Source organism: Hirundo rustica, chromosome 1 (genome assembly GCF_015227805.2).
Source record: "Hirundo rustica isolate bHirRus1 chromosome 1, bHirRus1.pri.v3, whole genome shotgun sequence".
Lineage (NCBI taxonomy): Eukaryota > Metazoa > Chordata > Aves > Passeriformes > Hirundinidae > Hirundo > Hirundo rustica.
The window spans coordinates 145,903,879-145,925,111 of record NC_053450.1 but is presented as its reverse complement, the minus strand read 5'-3'; the positions used below and the strand labels follow the sequence as shown (position 1 = coordinate 145,925,111).

Below are 21,233 nucleotides of genomic sequence, written 5' to 3'. Positions count from 1 at the left end.
CCAAAGTGTATCAAGTAATTTGTAATTTATTTAAAACTGATGTGCATGCCAGCTTACTAATACTGTCAAGTGGAAAACAGGGATAGACATGCAGACTGCAGGACGTGCCTACATTCAGGTATCTTGGATATCTCTATCTCGTTTGCTGAAGAGACACAAAAATCCTAGAACACAAGATACAATCAAGTTCATAAACTGCTTCAGAATTTGCTCATGCTTTGTGTTTATCTGAAAGGATTTACAATTAGGTATGAGACAAGTCACTGAAAGTTACTATGAAAAAAAGAAATTAAGGAAAAAAAATAAAGAGTGAAGTAAATGTGTGTGTGTTTGGGCTTAGGAATTCATCAGCCTGATATCGGTGAAGCTGCTGCATCCCCACGGCCTCAGGCTTAGCTGAAAGAAAGACTGAGTGTGCACCTGCAGCAGGAACACACACTCCCAGTCGATATTCCTGTGCATGTGTCCACCCACACAGACCCTCGACTTGGATCCTTCTGGCTCCCTGGAACCCCTGCTTTTCCAGTCGCAGTCACACACATAGAGTGGTTTGGGTTGGAAGGAACCTCAAAGACCATCTCGTTCCAACGCCCTGCCATGGGCAGAGACACCTTCCACTAGACCAGGTTGTTCAAAGACTCATCCAACCGGACCTTGAAGACTGCCAGGGATGGGGCAGCCACAGCTTCTCCAGACAACCCATTCTGGGGCCACACTGCCCTCACAGTGAGGAATTTCTTCCTAATCTATAACTTAAATTTCCCCTTTTTTCAGTTTGTACCCATTACTCCTTATCCTATCACACGTTAACAGAGCCCCTCTCTGGCTTTGCCGTAGGCCCCCTTCAGACACTGGAAATTTGCTATGAGGTTTCCATAAAACCTTCTCTGAACAGCCCCAAGTTTCTCAGCCTGTTGAGTATATGTGCATGCATGCACATGTACACTGACACAGAGTGTGCATGCACCGTGGTTTCTCCAGTTCCTGGCACCCCAGAAACAGGATCACCGTGTATCTCTGCCTCTTTTCCTGTGGCAGGCCCTTGGCGTACACACACATAGGAACAGAAGAGAGAGCCCCCTCAATCTGGAAAATGGTCAGGAATGGAGCATACTAAAAAGGGCAGACTGTAGTGATAGGATGTGCAGGGTATGATCAGACAATTGTACTGACTATGGTGTGCTACCAGCCTCTTTTACCCCCTTTTCTCTCCATTTCCCCACACTTTTCCCTCCCTTATCCACATTAATCCCTTCTCTTCACAGCTTTGATCCTTCCTCTAAACATCCCGTATGTCTTTCAAGACATTCTTCAAGACATGACATTCTTCAATAAAGACACTGAGGTGCTGACCTGTGTCCAGAGGAGGGCTACGGAGCTGGGCAGGGTCTGGAGCACAGGTTACATGAGGAACAGCTGAGGGAGCTGGGGGTGTTTAGCCTGGAGAACAGGAGGCTCAGTGGGGCGACCTCATTGCCCTCCACAGCTCCCTGAAAGGATGCTGCAGCCTGGTGGGGCTCGGCCTCTTACCCCAGGCAACAAATGACAGGACAACAGCCTCAATCTGCACCAGGGGAAGTTGAGGTTGGTCCTTAGAAGGAATTTCTTCTGAAGAAAGGATGATTAGACATTACAACAGGCTGCCCAGAGCGGCAGTGAAGTCACTGTCCCTGGAAGTGTTTAAGGAAAGACTTAAGGATGTGGCAAAGTGGCATTTAGTTGACATGGTGGTGTTTGGACTCAATGACCTCAGAGGTGTTTTCCAACCTAACTGATTCTGTAATTCCCTGATTCTTAGACAATCCCAAGATGTTCTTCCAGGTGTCCCACGGGTTACCCAGAGCTGGAGACCCATGTGGTGGTGCCTCTCCTGGACCACAGCACTGATTGCCAGCTGTGATAACCCGGGAAGAGGACCCTTGGCCCCGGTAAGGCTTTCAGGGTCCCTTCCCCGATCCTTATTCTCTGCTCCTTCGTGCTCATGGAAATCAGCCTTTACTCATAGACAGATGAGGGTGTGTACTTTGCCTTCTCGGCCCTACGGAGCACAAGCCACGTCTGCCCCGAATCATCACACCAGGGAGCCATCGCTAGAACCCTGTTCACGGTCAGCTACTTCCCTGACAAGATCCAGACTCAGCCCCAGGCGCCTGCCTCCCTCCCGTCTCCCCTGTCACCCTCTCCTCCCTCCTCCGCCGCTCCCCGCCCTCTGCCGCTCCCCTCCCCGCTCCCTCTCCCGCCTTCCCGGGCCGGACGCGGAGTTCTCGCGAGAGCCGGGGGCCCGTTCCCTTTCCGGCGCGTGGCACGGCGCTGGCGGTGGCCATGGCGCTCTATAACTTCAAGAAGATCACGGTGGTGCCGTCTGCCAAGGTACGGCCGCGCTTCTACGTTCCTGTCCCGGCCCCTCAGTGTCCTCCGCACCGGGCCGTCCCTTCTGTCCCTCCCGACCGGCGGCTTGCGAGGACCGCGCTGCCCTCCTGCCCCTTCCGCGGTGCCGGCGTGGTGTCGGCCTTCGCCTCCTCCCCCTCCCGCGGGAGCCGTGGACTCGCCCCGGGCTGGTGCTGCTGCGCCCGGCGGCCCGTACCATGTACAGAGTCGGGGGGTCCTGTCAGAGAGGATCTTGAGCAGGGATCCTCAGGCCGCGCTTCTCCCTGCGGGAGCGTCGGGATGGCTCCCACAGAAATCCCTCCTGTTTTCCAAACCTGCGTCATACCGAAACTCTTCGCAGCGTCTTCCTTTTAAAATAAAGTCCTCTGCCGGTCGCAGGGTTTTAAATTAAGCACGGTGAGGGGAACTCCCCGCAGGGCTCGACTGGCTGGGGTCGCTGGGCCGGGGGCAGCCCGCGGTCCATTGAAATAGAAACCGGACTGGGAGTGTGCAAACTGCTTATTCCTGCCTGCCCTAGAACGTACGCGTCAAACTCTGGATGCACTTAACTCGTCAGCATGCTCCTTTGCCAGATGAAAATTGTTGCCTTTACAAGAACTTGACATTTTGTGTAATTAATCATGTTTCCTCCTTTGCAGGACTTCATAGATTTGACATTGTCAAAGACTCAGCGAAAGACCCCAACTGTCATTCATAAACATTATCAAATCCACCGGATTCGGCATTTTTATATGCGAAAAGTCAAATATACTCAACAAAATTACCATGACAGACTCACTCAGATCTTAACAGATTTCCCGAAATTAGATGTAAGTGTTTTCTCATGTGCTGATTTCAAGTAGATTTTACTGTGGGTACTAAGCAAAACCTGTACTGCAGAAGTGGTATGTTCCTATGAAGAGCAGAAGTCTAAGTTGTGCCCATGGATGGTCATTAAAAGCTGGATTTTATAAGCTTTTAGCTGCTTAGACATGTTTGCCAGAAGTTGCTTTTAAATGAAGACAGAATGTGGGGGTTTTAAGTGTGTTGTGTCTACATGTTTCTACTTTGTATGTGCATATGGAAATTGTGCTTGTCCTTAGCCTTCCGTAGGAAATACCAAGGAATATATTGCTTTCCATCTTCAGGAGTTAATTTGACAACATAAATGTCCTTGGCCCCAGAAAGGGTTGCGTTAGAAACACAGTTTTAACTTCCAACAGCTGCAGCTGGATCCATGAGGCCAGTGGGACTTTTTTATGGGCAGTTTTCTGCTCAAACTGAAATTATTCACCTATTAAATTGTTTTTCTTGATAATTTCATACTCAGTGAGTGTTGCTCCAGAATTCCCAGAAATATCTTCTGGGGTTTTTTTTAACATCACATGATGAAATTTCTTCAGGTAAATACATAACTAGCTGAAATACTCTGCCTATAAGATTTGTACCAGAGATGCCACTTCCTTGAAAAGCTAAGAATTTATTTGGGCATTAAAAAATCCCTTTTTTTCTAGTCTTGTATAGAATTTAATGCAGCACACAGGAAAAAAAAAAAAAAGGAATTAATAGTACTGCTGTGTTTCTAGTATAATATGAATTTCCTTTTAGAGACAATTTCTGTTGGCTTCTTGCAGTTTTTTTAACTTTGAAAAAGAGATATCAAAGTTGTAATACGAAGTATCAGTATGAATAAGTCAAAGATACGTTTGCAGAAGAAATTCAGAGCAATTAAGATTCGTGCATTTAATGACCGAGCAGATTATTTTTCTTACACAAGATAGCGATGGAAATTGTTTGGCTTTTAGTGTCATTTGTGTAAAAAAAAAAAAAAAAAGAACTTACACTGTGTGCAAGAAACACTCGTCTTAGAGTAAGAAGATGCCCGACTTAACATCACGCTTTCGTTTCAGGATATCCATCCTTTTTACGCGGATCTGATGAATGTTCTGTACGACAAAGATCACTACAAGCTGGCTTTGGGGCAGATCAACATTGCCAAGAATCTGATTGACAAGTAAGGGAGGTTGATTTGTGTGTGTTTGCGCGTGCTGCCGGACCCTCGGCTGAACTGTGCTTTCCCGTGCCCGCAGCGTGGCCAAGGACTACGTGCGGCTGATGAAGTACGGGGATTCTCTGTACCGCTGCAAGCAGCTCAAACGCGCGGCCCTGGGGCGCATGTGCACCATCATCAAGAGACAGAAACAGAGCCTGGAGTATTTGGAGCAAGGTTGGTGTTACCTAGGGGCTAAAAACCGGCTCGTGGATTGGATGTGAAGTTTATTACTCTTAGTAGCAGTCAGAAGAATGCATTTAGTACAGGTTACAGATCCAGGAAACACAGGAAGAGTTTTGAAATCCCCAAATACTTCATGCTTATTTCTCAACAAAATAGTTTTCTCTTTGAATATTTATTAAATTTTATGGTATTAACAGTGATAAAAGTTTTTTCTTCGTTTAAAAGTCACAGGCATGCTTTTATTTACCGTTCTTTTCACTGACATATACGTGAAAAATGTTGCTAAAGATTTTGCAGATGTTACTCCTTACTTCAGATTTATTAGTCCTTCAGGTTACATTGCCTGATTTGCTGAAGTCTTTCTAGCTGTAAGACAGTGGTCTTCATTTCTTAAATATTTATGAAATTCTATTTTTGTTGTGGACTTACGGAGTCTGCAGACTATGACATACTTTCATAAATGATCATACTATATCAGAAATGTTACTAATTTTTATGTAAAACTTAAATTATCATGGACAATTTTAAAATCTTTTTAACATTTCAGTGCGACAGCATTTGTCTCGTTTGCCAACCATTGATCCCAATACACGAACTCTTCTGCTGTGTGGCTACCCAAATGTTGGAAAATCCAGCTTTATAAATAAGGTTTGTGAGTAGTTTTTCCATAAATAATGTTGAGATACAATTTAATTAAGGTAACTTCTAAACAATTTGATATAGTTGTGGTAGTGTGTGATGTGAGCAGTAGCAAGTTCAAATGTGTGAGTAGAGTTTGAATGAAATTCCTGGAGGAATAAATGAAAAATTATGATAGATTTCACTCTCAAAAATCCTTATCTTTTCCCAAATAGCATCCCATTAGTGTATTTTCTGGTAGACGAATACTTGCAGAGAAGCTAGAATAACCAATTTTTAGTTTTTATTTTTTCCCTAGTAGTAGTAGTAGTAAAGGAAATGTATTATAATTAGGATATACTGCTTGCAACTTCAGGAAATTTTAAATAAATATGTGTGACTAAATCTTGTTTTAAGGTTACAAGAGCAGATGTAGAAGTGCAGCCTTATGCCTTTACCACGAAATCTCTCTTTGTGGGACATATGGATTATAAGTATCTACGCTGGCAGGTAAGAACTGTCACTATTTTGCATTTTATTGAAAGAGTGAGCTGGTTATAGCCTGACTTGGCTTTTTGCCATGGGAGTTGCATTTTTGTGTCTTGATGAGACATGCTGTGTCTGACAGCTGCAGTGCAAGGTGCAGTGTGCCAAGTGAGGGCAGCAGTCAAAAATACAAAAATTTTACTGTTCTAAAATTGTACATGCAAGGGTCTGTTTTCAGTTGGAAGGGAAGATGGGAAATGGAATTACTGACTAAAACCAGATCACTTTTTATCACTGAAATTCTGAGCCAGGTTGGAGCAGCATTTTCCCTTCCTCGGCAACACTCTTGGAGTGTTGGTTATGAAACCTCATTTCGTCTCCCATTTCTGCGTTTTCACATTCTCACTTTGGCAGAGCTCACAGTCCAATTTGTGAGCGAAAGTAAAAACTGTCGCTGTCCTAGAAAAGACAATATCAATGAACAATCCAACACGTGTTCTGCAATAGCTGATCAATAACTCTTGGCTTAATGATGTTAATTTTAGGTAGTAGACACTCCTGGGATTTTGGATCACCCCCTGGAGGACAGGAACACCATTGAGATGCAGGCTATCACTGCACTGGCTCACCTGCGTGCTGCTGTGCTCTACGTCATGGATGTGTCTGAGCAGTGTGGGCACAGCCTGGAGGAGCAGGTGGAGCTCTTCAAAAATATTAAGCCATTGTTTGCTAACAAGGTTAGTTTCATTCACATTAGTAACAAACCCTAGGGGTTTATAACATGGTAACTTGAATTAAGATTTTTTTTTTTTTATTGCCTTTTTATCAGCCGCTTATAATCGTTGCAAACAAATGCGATGTGAAGAGGATTTCAGAACTTCCTGAGGAGAGTCAGGTTAGGATACTTCTCTCACCTCTTTGTCTCCTGATGTTTACAAAAATGCTCTGTGTGTTTGTTATGGATGGTTATGATTTTTATTGAGCAAAAACTTCTACCTGATCATTTCTTTATTGAACTGCTCTAACAGTGCAGTGGAAGGTAGCTTTGCTGGTCTCAGCCCCATCTTTCTTTAGTACTGTCAGTGTAGTCCTTGCCTGAATATTGTAAATGCCAAACAGAAGGCAGGTTCTTAATGGTTTCAGGAATCTCTGATGGTGTGAGGACTTTCAATTTCTTCTGTAACTGGAAGTTGGACAATAGCTTTACTCAATAATCCTTTCAGTGACAGTTAGACACAGTGAGCACTACATTGAGATGTGTCACTGAACAGTTGCAATAAAAGGTCCTGCAGGCTTAATTCGATTGTATCTACAGGTTAAAGCACATAGAATTTGTATTTCTCTCACTGGGTTTTTTTTTTTCCCCTTATGGGTCATTTAAAGATGACTTTTAGAAAATAGTTATTTGTTTATAAAAGAAGGAAGACCTTAAGTAGAACTGTAATAGTAAACTTTCGATCGTCTTTTTAGAAACACCTTCTGATAAAATAGTAATGCAGTGTATGTATTCATTTATGGTCTTAATGTATTTGTATATTAAGAAATGCACAGGATGTCATTATTTGGGATAATTTTTCATTTTTAGAAAATATTTGAAGCTTTTGAAGCAGAAGGATTTTCTGTAATAGAGACAAGTACGCTAACTGAAGAGGGTGTAATCCAAGTTAAAACAGAGGTAGGTGTGTTCTCTTAGTTGTATCCCAAATGAACAGCTAACATTTTGCTTCACTTGTATAAGTTTAATCTCAGTTAAACTGCATTATAGTGATAAACTTCAAAAATGTTTTCCTTTTTGCGCCTCAGTGAGCTTGGCTGAAAATGGAAAATAATTTTTTCTTTTAAATTGTGATTTTTTTTTCTGAGTCCTGTTAAAAAAATACATATCTGCATATGCATCTTCCCATAGTGCTTTCAATATAAAATAATTTTTTGCTTTCTTGAGAGTTAGAGGTATAAGACAAAAAGAGAATAAGCTGTGAAGCCAGATATTTGGGATTGAATGCCTGCAGTGTCATTTGCTGTATCTAAAAGGCTTTGTTCCTCACCTTTCCTTGCCATGTGTGCTTTCAGGCCTGTGACAGACTGTTGGTCCATCGTGTTGATACTAAAATGAAAGGAAACAAAGTGAACGAAGTACTGAATCGATTACACTTGGCCATGCCAACCAAAAGAGATAACAAGGTAGGCTACCTGTTTATACTGTTTAATGTATTTCCCAGTACTTCTTAAGTAGGATAAAAATTCTGTCATTGTTAATCTGTGAACACATCAATATGATGAAGTTTTCTAATTTATTGTCTGTAAGTGCCTTTCCTGGTGGGAGCTTGGGATTTTGTATTCTGCAGAAATGAATTACAGTGCAGCTGGTGATTTATAGCAGTGTAAAAAAATTGATGTGAATTTTCACTTTTTTACTGGGGTGGATTTATTCCAGGAGCGACTGCCTTTTATACCTGATGGAGTGGTGGCTCGTAAGAAACGCATGGAAGTAGATACTCCCAAGAGGAAACTGGTAAGTGGCATCTCTAAATCAGGAAATCAGCAGCTGGATTTTAAATTTGCTGTGTTAGTCCATAACTTCTAAATTGGATGGTATCTAAAGCCATGTATGTCTTTGCAGGAGAGAGATATTGAACTTGAAATGGGAGATGATTATATTTTGGATCTGCAGAGTAAGTATTAGATAAGAACTGCTATTAGCATAATCATTACTAAACAGTAAAATGTGGCTATTTCAGCCTTAAGGGGGAATATCTAAACCTAACTCCTTCCAGCTAATTGCCAGTGCCACCATTTCAGTGCATACTATCCCTCTGTTCCAGAACTGGTGATCTTTAGTGATGTCTTTTATGATATCACTCAGTTGTTTCCCATTTTGGAGTCACAGACATGAAACAGCTGATGATTCAAGTGATTTTTTTCTTTCCATTCTGTATTGCAGTACTTCATTAATTTCTGATGCTCTCTTTGTTAAAAAAGTATCAATATGAGAGAGAAGAGCATCTATTTGTTTCAGCTGGGTATTTGTTGCCTGGCATGTCTTGGGACAGTGGGTCGTGCCATAACTGAACAATCTTTGGCGGTAGGATGGAGATCAGAAATATTTGTGAATATAGCAGAGGTGCTGCCAAATTCTTAGGGATAGGGCACTTTGGTATGTGTGTTCTGAGTGTTGCTTTTGTTGTGGAATGTTCTTTGAAATTAAGTTTTGTCTCTTCGTCGTCTTTGTTATATTTTTAAGAATACTGGGACTTAATGAATTCATCTGAGAAATATGATAAGATTCCAGAGATATGGGAAGGCCATAATATACTTGACTACATTGATCCCGATATAATGAGAGTGAGTTTTCCAATTTTTTGCTTTATACTTTTCTTTCCTCTTTATTTCCTATTTGTTTAACATCAGGTACTATTTATAGATTAAAAACAATGTATCATGAGAACCTGTTCTTTTTTGCATTGTCTACTTGTCGTGGGAAAAGATACTATTTTTGAATGATCAAGCACAGAATTTCAGAAGAATGGAAAATTTTTTCACCGTGTCAGAATGATGGTGATCTTACCTGTTCCATTCCAAAATACGAGGTTTGCACTAGAAGTTAGATTTCTTTGTTCTTTGAATACAGCTACAGGAATGTAGCTATCAAACTTTATGTATTTTTAATAATATTAAATTCATCCATCAGATTTATGTCTATGGAGGAGATGGAGTGAATGCTCAATTTGTAACATTTTTATTTAATAACAGTCACTGCTTGGACTTCTTGCTGGTTGTTAAGGTGGAGTGGTGAGTGCAGCCCACAGAGCCTGCCAGTTATGCAGTTGGGTTCCTGTGAATTGCTGGTGTTCTGGACTCATGCTGAATGTCAGAAGAGAAGGGTTTTTGAGAGTGTATCCAGAAATGGCACAGCTCAAAGGACAGTACAGCTGCTTTCACACACTGGGCAGCTTTGGGCAGCCACAAAAGTTTAGCCAAGTGATAATGTGGAGTGATGGAGTTAGTCTGCACAGCAGTATGCCCATAGGTTCACGGTAACCTGTATCACCAGCTCCATTAGGTGTAGCTCAGTGTGGTTATCAGGTAATGTGGTTCCTTCTTCGAAGGGCCTATATGCTGTCATGGCCCAGAACCATGTACAGATGTAATGTTGGGGACATGGGTCAAGGATCTGATTCCCATTTTACCTCTTCCAAATCTAAGAAACTGGAAGAACTGGAGAAAGAAGAAGAGCTGAGAGAAGCTGCTGGAGAATATGACAGTGAACCAGAAAGTGAAGATGAAGAAATGATGGAAATCAGACAATTGGCAAGAAAGATCCGAGAAAAGAAGAAACTGAAAATCCTGCAGTCAAAGGAAAAAGATGTTCATGGTCCAAGGATGCCTAGAACAGCTAAAAAGGTGAGTGTAGAACATGTTCTGTAAAAAAATCTTGCTTCTATATAACAACATCTTGAAAGCATGTATCACTGTCAGGTAGTGAAACTGGTGGCTTTTGCTCATACTTGGCTCTTTCACTGCTTGCTTCTGTTCTCCCAGGAGCTCGGGTTGTTGATTAGATGGGGAGCTTAGCTTTTGTGTCACATGAGTGTGTCTTCTGTAAAATTCCATATATATTGAAGAAGAGGTTTTTAATAATATGATTCACTTTGTTTAACTGGGTTTTATTGTATATTGTCTGTTTGCTTAAAATTCAAGTAATTATAAGAATTAGATAATTGCTTAAAATCACAATCATGTGAAATTTGTTGTGGGTTCTGGGAAAGGTGATATGTCTTTTTGATAGCCAAGTATCTCTCTTTCTCGTGGCAGAGTCTCTTCTGACCAATCCAGGACAATTGCAAAGTAATAAACTGATAACTAGAGATTTTGAGAAAATGAATCTAGCTGCTGTTGCCCCCAAGATCTCTTGCCTTCTCCAGAGTCTGTGCCTTTTGGGAGAAAAGGAAACATTTTTGACAGAACTAACTGTTCTTGTCAACTTCCCCCCAAAATGGCAAACTAATTTTAAGATCTTTAGGAAATGCTGGGCCATTGCTGTCCTGTGAAGCAAAATTTAAGGGTGCAAGAAAATAAGTTGCAAAAAATGAAATGTGAAGGTAGGATATCAGTGACCTGCTTGTGGATGTGATAAAGTCAGAAATATATAGTGAATATAATGGACTTGTGGTGATATATTGAGACAAAAAGTAAGGTGGAAGGATTTTTTTTGAAAGAAACTTGTTTTCCTAACTGTGTTTTTACAGGTCCAGAGGAAGGTGTTAGAGAAAGAAATGACTGATCTTGGACTTGACATGACTAATAAGGATGATGTAAGTTTTTGCTAATTAAACATAATATTTATCTAAAAGAGACTTAGATTTCTTTGAGCACAGTTGAAATGCTTATTACAGTTGTCACAAGAGAGAGGTGGGATCTATTAAGGATGAATTAGGAACTGCAGATGAGGCAGTTGGACTGGAATTTTTTGAGTAATGTGATTGGGTTGGATAAGCTGAAAAACTAACATTTATCAAGAATCATATATACATGTGCACTGCTTGCTTGGAATTTGTGTAGGATTCAAGAACAGCCTTGGCTAAGCATCCTTGTTAATTTTCAAGTCTGCTTTGTTGGATGAGATTCTACTATGTTAGAAATAGTAATAGTGACAGATCAGGCCTGTCTTTTTATAGCTCATTAATTCCTTGAGCTGTAATTGAAGTTTTTGAGGGCAGCTGGCATCTTTAAATGTAAGACAGATAAAGTACTTCATCAGAGCCTGGCCTTCAGGAGACATTTTATTTTAATAGAAATTAAATAACCCCAAAGCAGTTTGTACAGCAAATCCAGCAGTATTACAGCTCCCTGGATCTTGAGATCTCTAATTCTTTAGCTAAACAAGGAGTTAGGAAAAAAGAACTGTCAACATTACACAGCTGAAGCAAGCATTGATGGTTCTCAGAGCTGCCATGCCATGTTGACGTAGGAGCAATGTAGGAACATAATATTTATGCTATAACATGATCGGTCTTCATGTCTGAAATTCTTCAGAGCTTTGCCTGGTACACAGGACACTAATCAGGTTTCATCATTGCTATTTTGCTTAAGTGTTGCTCTCCATTAATTTGTATCTTTTTATTGATTACTTGTGAGTCTACTCCACCCAAAGAAAAAAAAGAAAAAGGCAGTTAGTAATTGTGGAGGGAAAAAAGCTAATATTCACTGAGTGTTCCTGTAGGACAGAGAGGGAGTCACCAACAGCTGTCAAGATCTTTACCTTACTATGGAATAACCAATATAATTTATCCCAGAAATCCACTTCCTGTTTTTCCTATTACTCTGATTAGAAATGAGCAGATGGTTTCTGGCTTTGAAGGCTGAAGTGTTTTCAATTTCAGGCACATTACGTGAGAAGGTCACGCAGTACCACCAGGAAACGTAAACGGGACGAGTCTGAAACCCCCAAGTCGGTGTCGCGCAGTCGCAGCTGCTCTCGCACACCGCGGGATGTGTCTGGCCTTCGGGATGAGAAGGTTTGTCCTTTACCTGTTTGGCAGCTGAAGCAGCACGTTTGTACCTAGACCAGCTCCTGGGAAACTGCACAACAGGCTGGTTACATTTATCCAGAGTTTGTTTGGTGTCCCTGCAGCTTTGTCATCTTCTCATTCGGACTCCATGTTTCTCTGCTTCCTTCTTACAAATAACATGTAATAATACAGACCAAGGAAGTACATTTGAATTCTTATCTCCAAATGCAAGTCTGAAGGAAGAGTTCTGCAAACTGTGGAGTTCCACCTTTAGTCAGTGAGGAATTGCAGGGACAGCATGATCCTGTGTTAGTGTACTGGAAGGTTCTCCTAAGGAGGGTTAGTGTCACTTTGATAGTGTCACAATGATACTGCTCTAGGGTTGGTGTTAATGTCCTTGATAAAACCAACCAGCTTAGTGGGTTTTCTTAAAGCTTGTTATCTGAATTACTGAAGGAGTCACTCTGCATGTTTGTTTGTTTGTTTTTAAATAGATGGTGAAGAAGGTCAAGATCATGGCAAAGAAAGCTCAAAAGAAAATGAATCGCCTGGGCAGGAAAGGAGAGGCAGACAGGCACATATTTAACTTGAAGCCAAAACATCTGCTGGCTGGGAAGAGAAAATCTGGTAAAACACAGAGAAGATAAGCAGTCTTTTGAATCAAAATTAAAATCAAAAATCAAAAAATTAAATTTAAAATCAAAATTAAATTTATTAAAACTAATTTCTAGTCGTGTCATCCTTTTTGGTAATACTTGGTGTTTAAGTGTGTGTTTCATGTTAGTGGTTAAGATACTTCAAGTTCAGTATTTCAATACCTTGATGTTGCAGTTCCAAGCAATACCATGAGGAATTTCTCAATTTTAGTGGCAGAAACCATTTATAAACAGACATAAAAAATGTTTTCTTACATATTCTTATTCCTGACTTTTATGTATCAGTAAAGTGTTTATATTTCTATACAAAACTAATTTTAAACGAGGTTAAATCTAGAAATGTGAACACTTTGTTAAACTACCTTTAATTAAAAATGCCTGGGTTGAGTAAGGTTTGGATGGCTGCATGCAAGTGATCCCTTGTGATTTTATGTTGCTGGTGAAGGCTGAAATGGGTTGGGAAATAACAGGAGAGCATCCAGAAGTACACAAAGTTCCTGTTTGTGCACTGGAGCACAGGAGCAATGGTGCCACTTTACTAAGATGCAGGGTGACTGGAGGAGAAACTGCAGTTCTAGCACTGACCTGCTGCCTGTAATAACCTAAAACAGCAGGGGAGGGAAGGTTACAGCTTACAGCTTGGAATATTTCAGATTAATATTAATATTTTAGATATGTAGAGAATGAGGATCAGACTTAAATTTTGTGCCAAGCACATGCTGCTGTTATCGTTGGCTTAACAAGACATTGTCTCTTCAGGACCATTCTATTATCTGCTCAAGGCAAAATATATTATCAAATGTGAAATATTTACTTTTTGTCCCTACTTAGTCAATGGTTATGTAGAGGTTTGTAAAATAAGGCATTATAAATGTTTTGCTTGAACAGTGCACTTCAAATACGTGTTAAAAGCAAACACACACACCCCCCAAAAAATAAGGGGGAAGAAAGAACCCTCAAATCACTACATTTTGAAATACAAGCAGTAACTGTTCAGATGTCTGCTTCTGCATCATGGGTAAATCTACAGCTTTCCTCTTACCTCCTTTGTGTAATAAATTCAGAATTAAAGCATACTGTAATGATGCAAAGACCAATGCCAAAAAAAGCTTTTGAGGGACTTTGAGGAATTGTTAAGCAAAACTTTTCTTTCAGCATCTGTATGTACAGGACTTCTTCAGGATCTGCTTTGCCAGCTTTTGCTCCAAGCTGAACTAGGAAAACACAACTTTTTTCCAGTAGATCTGTGCCCTGCTGCCCTGCCCACATCATGCTTCTTCAGTGGTGTTTCATGGGCAGGGTGGTGCTTAGAGTGTGGCAATGACAGATATTATTCTCCATGTGGCTTTACATCTGAAAAGAGCACAACAGTCCAAGGGCTTAGGCAAGGTGTTTTAATTAAAAAGTTAGATTTAAAAAAATATTTGAGAACTTCTCCATTGCCTACAGCTGGGTTACATGTCTGATTGCACTGAATTCAAGAGAACTGCTACATCACATCACTGTTCCCTCACCTGATATTATGTGCTTGAAACAATACATCTGTTCTGGCCAATACACAACAAATATGGCTCGAAACCCTCAAAGTGTTGAACCACTGGAGGCGCTGGTATGTGGAAGCTTCAGTGCTGCAGTCACAACAGGGATGAGAAAGAGCAACCTTGACCACTGGAAAAAGTAAATTGTACCCCAAATCCAGACACAGAATCATTACAGCCATGCCCTAAACCAGGACACCGTGTTTACTGCTAAGTGGTATGGCAAACACCCTATTTCATCAGGCTTAGTTGGAGTAGTGTGCTAACAGAAGAAATTACAAACCTTTTTGAGGACCCCCCTCCCAGTCTATAATTAAAATTGAAGCACCCTTGACTATTAGTCTTATTGAAAAAAGCCTCCTAAGCTACTAGCAATTGATGGACTGCAAGATCAAAAAGGATTAGCCTCCAGTACAATTTCTAATTAACTGACACCCAGTGTAAACCCACAACTAGTCTTGAATTTGAGGATTCAGGGGGTTTGAGTTGTCTGGGAATGACTATTACAGGAAAAAAAGTCCTTGTATCAAGATGCCTTTGTTTTCTGCAAAATGGAGAAGAGCCATTTAGTGCATATCCTGTCTCCAAAGACAGACTACTGACAGCAGACAGGTACCATTTACATTTGCTGTAATTAACCCTTTTTTTAAAATTTCTGTGCACAGTACTCAGCCACCAGCTAATCAGAAAAGCCTGGTGGGGCAAAAAAAACCCACTGTTTATTATCTAAAGCTTTAGCACATAGGTCAGCACTTCAAATCAAACTTACTCCACACAGGCAATCCAATTACTTAAGCTTTTATGGGTTTGGTTAATTACAGAGTACAGTAGCTGAAGAGATTTGCTTTCTGCAATTAAAAATAATCCTGATTACTTTGTTTTTTTCTTCTGGCAATTGGTCTTCTCACCACCACAGCAGAGCCCACAGTCATATGTAATCACTATTTAAGGCATGGTGAAGTCCAGAGGGAGCACCCCAGTCCTGCCTGAGCTGGGCAGGAGGTGCCCAGGCTCCCTCCCAGCTGTGCAGGGCACACACGGGCTGAGGATCCTTCACCAGGCAATGGAGGAAGAGGAACTCGGGGGTTTTGTGCTACTGTTACTCATTTTACACGTGATCTTAACAGGCCCAAGAGAGCCAAGGATGACGGGAACAAGGTGACAAAGACAAGAAAAGACACTGGCTATGACAACATCTGTATAAACTACACATGCTCCATGTGAACTAATTCTCTGTACTGAAGTCATAATTTATCAGTGTTAATGAGACAACACATCATTGCTAGCCTTTAGCACCTTTCATCCCAGATATTTACATTCGGTGTATTTTTTCATGCTCAACAAATTTGTTCAAGTTATTCAAGTTATCCCACCACTTAAAAAGAAAAGTCTCTGCTATCAGCTTGAACCATGGAGTAATCTTAATTTCATTCCTGGCAGCTTTGTCCAAGAGCTGTTTCAGTTCTTTCTGTGTCACGTAGCAGTAGCTTTGGATCTCGTTGGGGTCAGGATTCAGTGTCACATCCTTCTGCACAAATAAGATATAGTCTATTTCATGTTCTCCCCAGATCCCATCAGACTTGGCCTTGTAGTGAATTCTTGTCAGGTAGAGGATTTCTTCTGGAGTTACCTACAACCAAAAGACTTGTCAGAAGTGCTGCCAAACCAGGAGAAGTGTACTGCTGGGCATTGCTGTACAATTTATCAGCTATTATCCCCTTCCTTAGAAATTATTTGTTCCCAAGTACACAACTGCAATGTACTTTCTCACAAAGAATTACTAGGAAAAAAAATATAAATTTAAAGCAGTTTGATGGCATGAATTGCAGAGCATTTCTCTATCCAGACTCACCCTGCAATACTTGGAGTGTATTTCTCCTTGTTATGTTTTAAATAATGTTTACCAGACTTTACTGCACACTCACTGAGCACTGGTGAGCACAAACACTTGCACCTACCCTCACCTCCCCAGGAAAAGTCTTGACAACTACTTGAATCCAGGGTCAGAACCGCGTACTGACAGACCAAGTGTAATCCTGCCTTCCAGGGATCTCTTGGAAGTTCACTCAATTCTCTGCATCTCCAAAGATAAGTTCATTTTTAGGTTTGAGGCTGACTGTCTGCCAGACACAGTCTGTAAACTGGCAAATGCTGGCAAGAATTCCTGTTTCCCCCTCCTTCCTTTACCTGCTCCATGGGAATTCCCAGCTCTGCTTTCAGTCGTCTCTGTGCTGCTCTCCGAACACCAATGGCATCATTTTCTTCCAGTTCTTGTGGATGGCTCAGAGGATGGCTGCAGCAAGTGTTGGTAAAACAATCTGCAAGAAGTTTGGATCAGTCCATTTTTGACACATATAAAAACCTGGGAAAAAAACCCAAAAAACCACAACACCAAAACCCCCCAGAGATAAAGGGCAGTTATTCAACACATCACAGCTTCATTTCTCTTTTGCAGAGAAGGGTCACAGAAAGAGGATATGAGCACCTCTTATTTTCCTTTATATATTTTGCACTGGGATTTGCCTCTGCCAAGCACTACTTTGCAGGCTAGTGTTTGATACACATGAGGACAGGCATTCTTATTCCCAACACATCTACTTAGAGAGCCAGTCTATAAAGACCTTGTTTATCTCTCAAATGCTAATTAAAAATTCCTTTTGGGAGTTTATATGTAACAGGATAATGAAAAATATTCCCAGAGCTTCAAGAACAGCTGGCAGTAAGTAGAATACAATACAAAGTTTATATCTGTGTTTAAAGGACAACTGTTCCATACTCTGCTTCAACCTTTTGTCTATAAAAGATGAGCTCCAAAGTATCTAATTGTTAAAATATCTACAAACCATATTTGAGCATTTTGACTGGTTAGCAGAAAAGGGAAAAATTAAAAACAATCTGTAAAGTAGGTTTCCTTGGGAAAAAAGAAAATGGTCTTCCTGACTCAAGTTGGAAACAGTTGATTTTGTTTTCCACTGAAAATTCTGGAGCAGACAACTTCCTGCTGCCTCCAGCATGCCTCATGTAAGCTATTTCTATTTGATTCCCCTCCCTGTTTTTATGCCTCTCCATTTGCATTTGACAGTAATAGTTCAGGACTGTTCCAAAGCCATGCACTGCATGCTTTGGCCACACAGCTGCACTTCTGGCAGAGTTAAAGAAGTGTTTGATAAGACAGCAAAGATAAAGGTCCACAGATCACCAGGCACCAGGGCTCTGCTGCACATCAGCTTTTACCAGTGGAATGGGACATTTCTTCAACTCCAACGAATGTCTTGAGGCAGAGGGGGTAAACACCACACCCTCTGCCCTTGCATGGACAGGATCAAACATGCCAGGAAACAACTGTTTCCCAATAAATAAATATATATTGAATGTTCCCATTATCTTACTTCACCCACAAGATATCTTGAACTCTCAAAAGCATTGGAAGCATGTTCTCTCCAAAGCAGTAAATTCTAGAACCTCAGAACAAGTTACACTGCAGGATTGGACTGACTTTGTTTTTTAAAATATTGATCTAAATAAAACATTTATATGAATACAGTGTTTCAGTACTAACCTGGAAATGTAATTTTTGCATTTGACCTCTGCTGCAGCAACAGTTTGTTTTCCGTATTAAATAAGAAAACACTGAAAGCTCGGTGCAGTAAACCTAAAAACAGAAATACACCCAAACAAACAACAAAACTGAGATATTTAATAGAAGAGAAAAAAACATATGATGACAGTTAAGTGCTTATAATGGCCTAATTTTTACTTAATCCAATTTAAAATTAAGATATGTTAAAACCCAGGGATTTGATAAATAACTCGAGCTATTATGCAGGTTTCTATGCCAGCTTATGCAAAACATGAAATTAGAAGAATTCCTAGAACAAAAACACAACAGAGGAGTTCTAAACTCAGTCAGTTCACCATTCTAAATGTGCACATTTGTGCAAGCTTCCAAGGACAGCCTGGCATCCATAAATTTATAATTAAAAAGAGATGACTCAAAAATTCCTAAAAAACTGTACAGAATTTCAAGACCCTTCAAGAATTGCAAAAGTAGAAGGAAAATAGGCTCCATTAAAAACAGTATAATTGCTGTTCTCTTCACTTTTGAGTCTGTTATTGCTCCCTCTTCAGGAAGATGCTTTTCCCCAAGTATATAAAAGAGGTCACACACTACATGAGAGACTGTTGAATCTGACCTACCTCAAGTAAACCCAAAATCAATCAGTTAAACCCTTTCCCATTAGCAGTGTTTGAAGTAAAACTCTGGGTGAACGACTGCAAAAAGAAAACCTTTCTTACTTGTAAAGAACTCAGCAAAGAAGCAAAAAGCATTCTTTGAAAAAGCTACATAGAATCAGATATCCATAATAAGAGAAAATACTACCTTATCTTCAAAACATGATTAAAAATATTTATCAAGCTTGTACGTGCAATCACACATTTCTCTCCTTGGCAACCACCTCCAATTGAGTGTTCCTCCATTCTGCAGAATTTTAACATTAAATATTTTATGCTGAGAAGGAGCAGCCTATGGGGAGGTACTTGCTCCGGTCTGATCCAATGTTCACCTGAGATTAAAGCTTTAATTTAATCGTGACAACCCTTCTGAAAATATTTAATCAACTTAATGGTTCAATCAGAAGATAAGCAAACCATACCTTTGTCAATGTTTTCATTTAAATGACAGTTTTTCTTGGTCTCTGCTCCAATCTTCTTGTCATTTTCATCGATAAGGATGCACATCTCTGCCAAGAGCTGCACCTGCTGCTCATCCAGGTGATCTGTGCTTACTTCAGGCATCCTGAGGGTAGCACACGTTCTGCTGAAGACAGACAATGAAGAGTCATTCACTAAAAACAGCATCCATAAGGTTCTGGGCAGAACGTGAGAAATAACCTAATGGCTTGTTTCTCTGACATGCTGTAAATTGCACACCAATTTTATTTTGAGAGGATTTACATGCTTCTAGCTTCCTGAAGTTTCTTATCCACAATACAAATCACATAGCAACACTTGGCAGGTGCTTGAAAACATTTTTATTTCTCAGGAAGCCCTTGCCAGCAGCAGCTGCAGGACAGCCAAGCTAAGCCTAACATTTCTATGGGCTGCCAGTGGCAGGAATTCCAGTTCCAAACTTCAAGCTGCGCACCACTAACCCTGGCGACATTTACAACGCTGGGCATCCTGTGCACGAGGATTCCTCCTCTCCACACGTCTTGAAAGGCTCAGTAACAGAGTCTCAACCTCCAAAGCAACACCCGCCCTGCCCCGAGCCTCTGCTGCCGTAGACGTGCTCCCGGCAGCCCAAAGCATCCCTGAGTGGGTCAAGCTGGAAGCGACCCCAGGGGTCAGCCGGTGACCGTCCCTGCTGTCTGGCTCATCCAGAGCACACGGCACATGACGACATTCAGACGGTTCTGGAGCATCCCCGGGGAGGGAGGCTCCACACCGCCTCCGGGCAACCTGTCCCAGAGCACGGTCACCTACACAGGAAAGGAGCTCTTCCTCACGCTCAGGTGCAAATTCCTGTGCATCAGTTTCTGCTCTTTGCCTCTCGCCTTACTGCTCAGCAATGAGGACAATTCCCTTGGCACCCTCCCGCCGATATTTATAGATATTAATGATGTCTCCTCTCAGCTGTCTCTCCTCGACGCTGAGCAGACCCAGCCCCCTCAGCCTTTACTTCTAAGAGACACGCCAGCCCCTTCGCTGCCTTCCGACAGACGGGCTCCAGGAGCTCCGCGTCTCTCTGGAACGGAGGAGTCCAGAACCGGACACAGAGCTCCGGATGCGCCTGGGCAGGGCTGAGGGCAGGGTGACCTGCTCGGCCCGCTCGGCAGCTGTCCCCGTGCCCCGTTCCCCGCTCACCTCGCTGTCCGTGCGCTCGGCACCCGCCGCTCTCCCCTCACGCCGGGGCCGCTGCGAGGGGCCGCGCTCCCGGCCCGGAGCAGCGCGCGCCACATCACTCGTCACACACCGCCCGCCAATGGCGCCGCCGCTCGGCCCTGACGTCACCGCATCGCCCGATCGCCCCACTGCGGCGTGGGGGGCGGTGCCAGCAGTGACAGGTGGGAGAAGCGGAGCGTGTGGCCAATCGCGACACAGCCCCGGAGCGGCGCTGGCCAATAGGAACAGGAAGCGGCTGCGAGCTGGCCAATGGGAGCGGGGCGTGCGGCGATGCCCACAGCCGCACGGGAGAGGGTCGGGAGCGGGGTCGGGCTCTCTGAGCCGGGAGAGGCCTTGAGAGGCCTTGAGGTTCTGAGGGTAACTGGGAATCACAGCATCAATGAGCCTGTAAAAGGCCTCTGGGGTCATCGAGTCCAACCTATGACCGCACGCTACCATGTGAACCAGCCCATGGCACTGAGTGCCACGTCCACTGGGCTTAAACACCTCCAGGGGCTGTGCCTGAACCACCTCCCCGAGCAGCACATTCCAATGTCTAAAGATTGAACATTTCTAACATTCAGCCCTGCTTATTGTCTTTTCACGGACCCACGAGTATCGGAACCCTGGATGCTGAAAATGCCAGGCTTTCTGCTTTGATGGATAGTGACCCTTGGGAGGGTACTGCCTTTGACCCAAGGCCATAGGAACGGCTTCCAAAGCTGAGTGATTGTACTAGGAGTGTGTGTGTAGTTGTATAGAAGTGTGTAATGTCACAGGATGAAATATTTAAGGTTTGGAGTTTTAGGATATAGAATATAGTAATATATATATGGGACAATATGGAGGGATTTGGGCATTGCCTGAGTCCTTCTTCTTCACTTTTTTCTTCCTCCTTCTTCTAGGGTTTGGGTGATTTTTTCTAATTAGTTAGTCTAGG

At 42.0% G+C, this 21,233-nt stretch overlaps 2 protein-coding genes across 4 annotated transcripts; one reads left to right on the top strand and one right to left on the bottom strand.

Annotated features, from left to right (window-relative positions):
- Positions 1-2,262: 2,262 nt before the first annotated feature.
- Positions 2,263-12,940, top strand: GTPBP4 (GTP binding protein 4). Its single transcript, XM_040059962.1, has 17 exons — positions 2,263-2,370; positions 3,027-3,197; positions 4,278-4,381; positions 4,458-4,594; positions 5,151-5,251; positions 5,639-5,731; positions 6,253-6,444; positions 6,537-6,602; positions 7,293-7,382; positions 7,778-7,888; positions 8,142-8,219; positions 8,328-8,379; positions 8,949-9,049; positions 9,911-10,108; positions 10,954-11,019; positions 12,088-12,222; positions 12,711-12,940. The coding sequence occupies exons 1-17, from the start codon at positions 2,323-2,325 to the stop codon at positions 12,861-12,863; spliced, it is 1,896 nt and encodes a 631-aa protein (XP_039915896.1). The 5' UTR covers positions 2,263-2,322; the 3' UTR covers positions 12,864-12,940.
- A 2,162-nt stretch (positions 12,941-15,102) lies between these two features.
- IDI1 (isopentenyl-diphosphate delta isomerase 1) lies at positions 15,103-20,396 on the bottom strand. Of its 3 annotated transcripts, none has more exons than XM_040059972.1 (5): positions 20,276-20,396; positions 19,066-19,229; positions 17,970-18,062; positions 16,598-16,728; positions 15,103-16,040 (listed from the first exon to the last, which is right to left on the bottom strand). In XM_040059972.1, exons 1-5 carry the CDS (start codon positions 20,368-20,370, stop codon positions 15,723-15,725), a joined length of 801 nt encoding a protein of 266 aa, XP_039915906.1. In that variant the 5' UTR covers positions 20,371-20,396; the 3' UTR covers positions 15,103-15,722. The 3 variants fall into 3 exon arrangements, with proteins under 3 accessions (XP_039915906.1, XP_039915923.1, XP_039915915.1); XM_040059989.1 differs by having other exon boundaries at positions 19,066-19,226; positions 20,276-20,362; XM_040059981.2 differs by lacking the exon at positions 20,276-20,396 and adding an exon at positions 19,895-19,958.
- Between the last annotated feature and the right edge of the window lie 837 nt (positions 20,397-21,233).

Bases quoted from the DNA above. Each gene is read 5' to 3' on its own strand.
- IDI1 (XM_040059972.1), bottom strand. From the start codon at position 20,370: ATGTGGCGCGCGCTGCTCCGGGCCGGGAGCGCGGCCCCTCGCAGCGGC. The intron at 16,729-17,969 runs GTTAGTACTGAA...AACTTCTTGCAG, and splicing joins TGCAAAAATTACATTTCCAG to ATTGTTTTACCAACACTTGC. The intron at 16,041-16,597 runs GTAAAGGAAGGA...TTTTGGTTGTAG, and splicing joins TGGGAATTCCCATGGAGCAG to GTAACTCCAGAAGAAATCCT.
- GTPBP4 (XM_040059962.1), top strand. From the start codon at position 2,323: ATGGCGCTCTATAACTTCAAGAAGATCACGGTGGTGCCGTCTGCCAAG. The intron at 4,595-5,150 runs GTTGGTGTTACC...TTAACATTTCAG, and splicing joins CCTGGAGTATTTGGAGCAAG to TGCGACAGCATTTGTCTCGT. The intron at 8,220-8,327 runs GTAAGTGGCATC...ATGTCTTTGCAG, and splicing joins ATACTCCCAAGAGGAAACTG to GAGAGAGATATTGAACTTGA.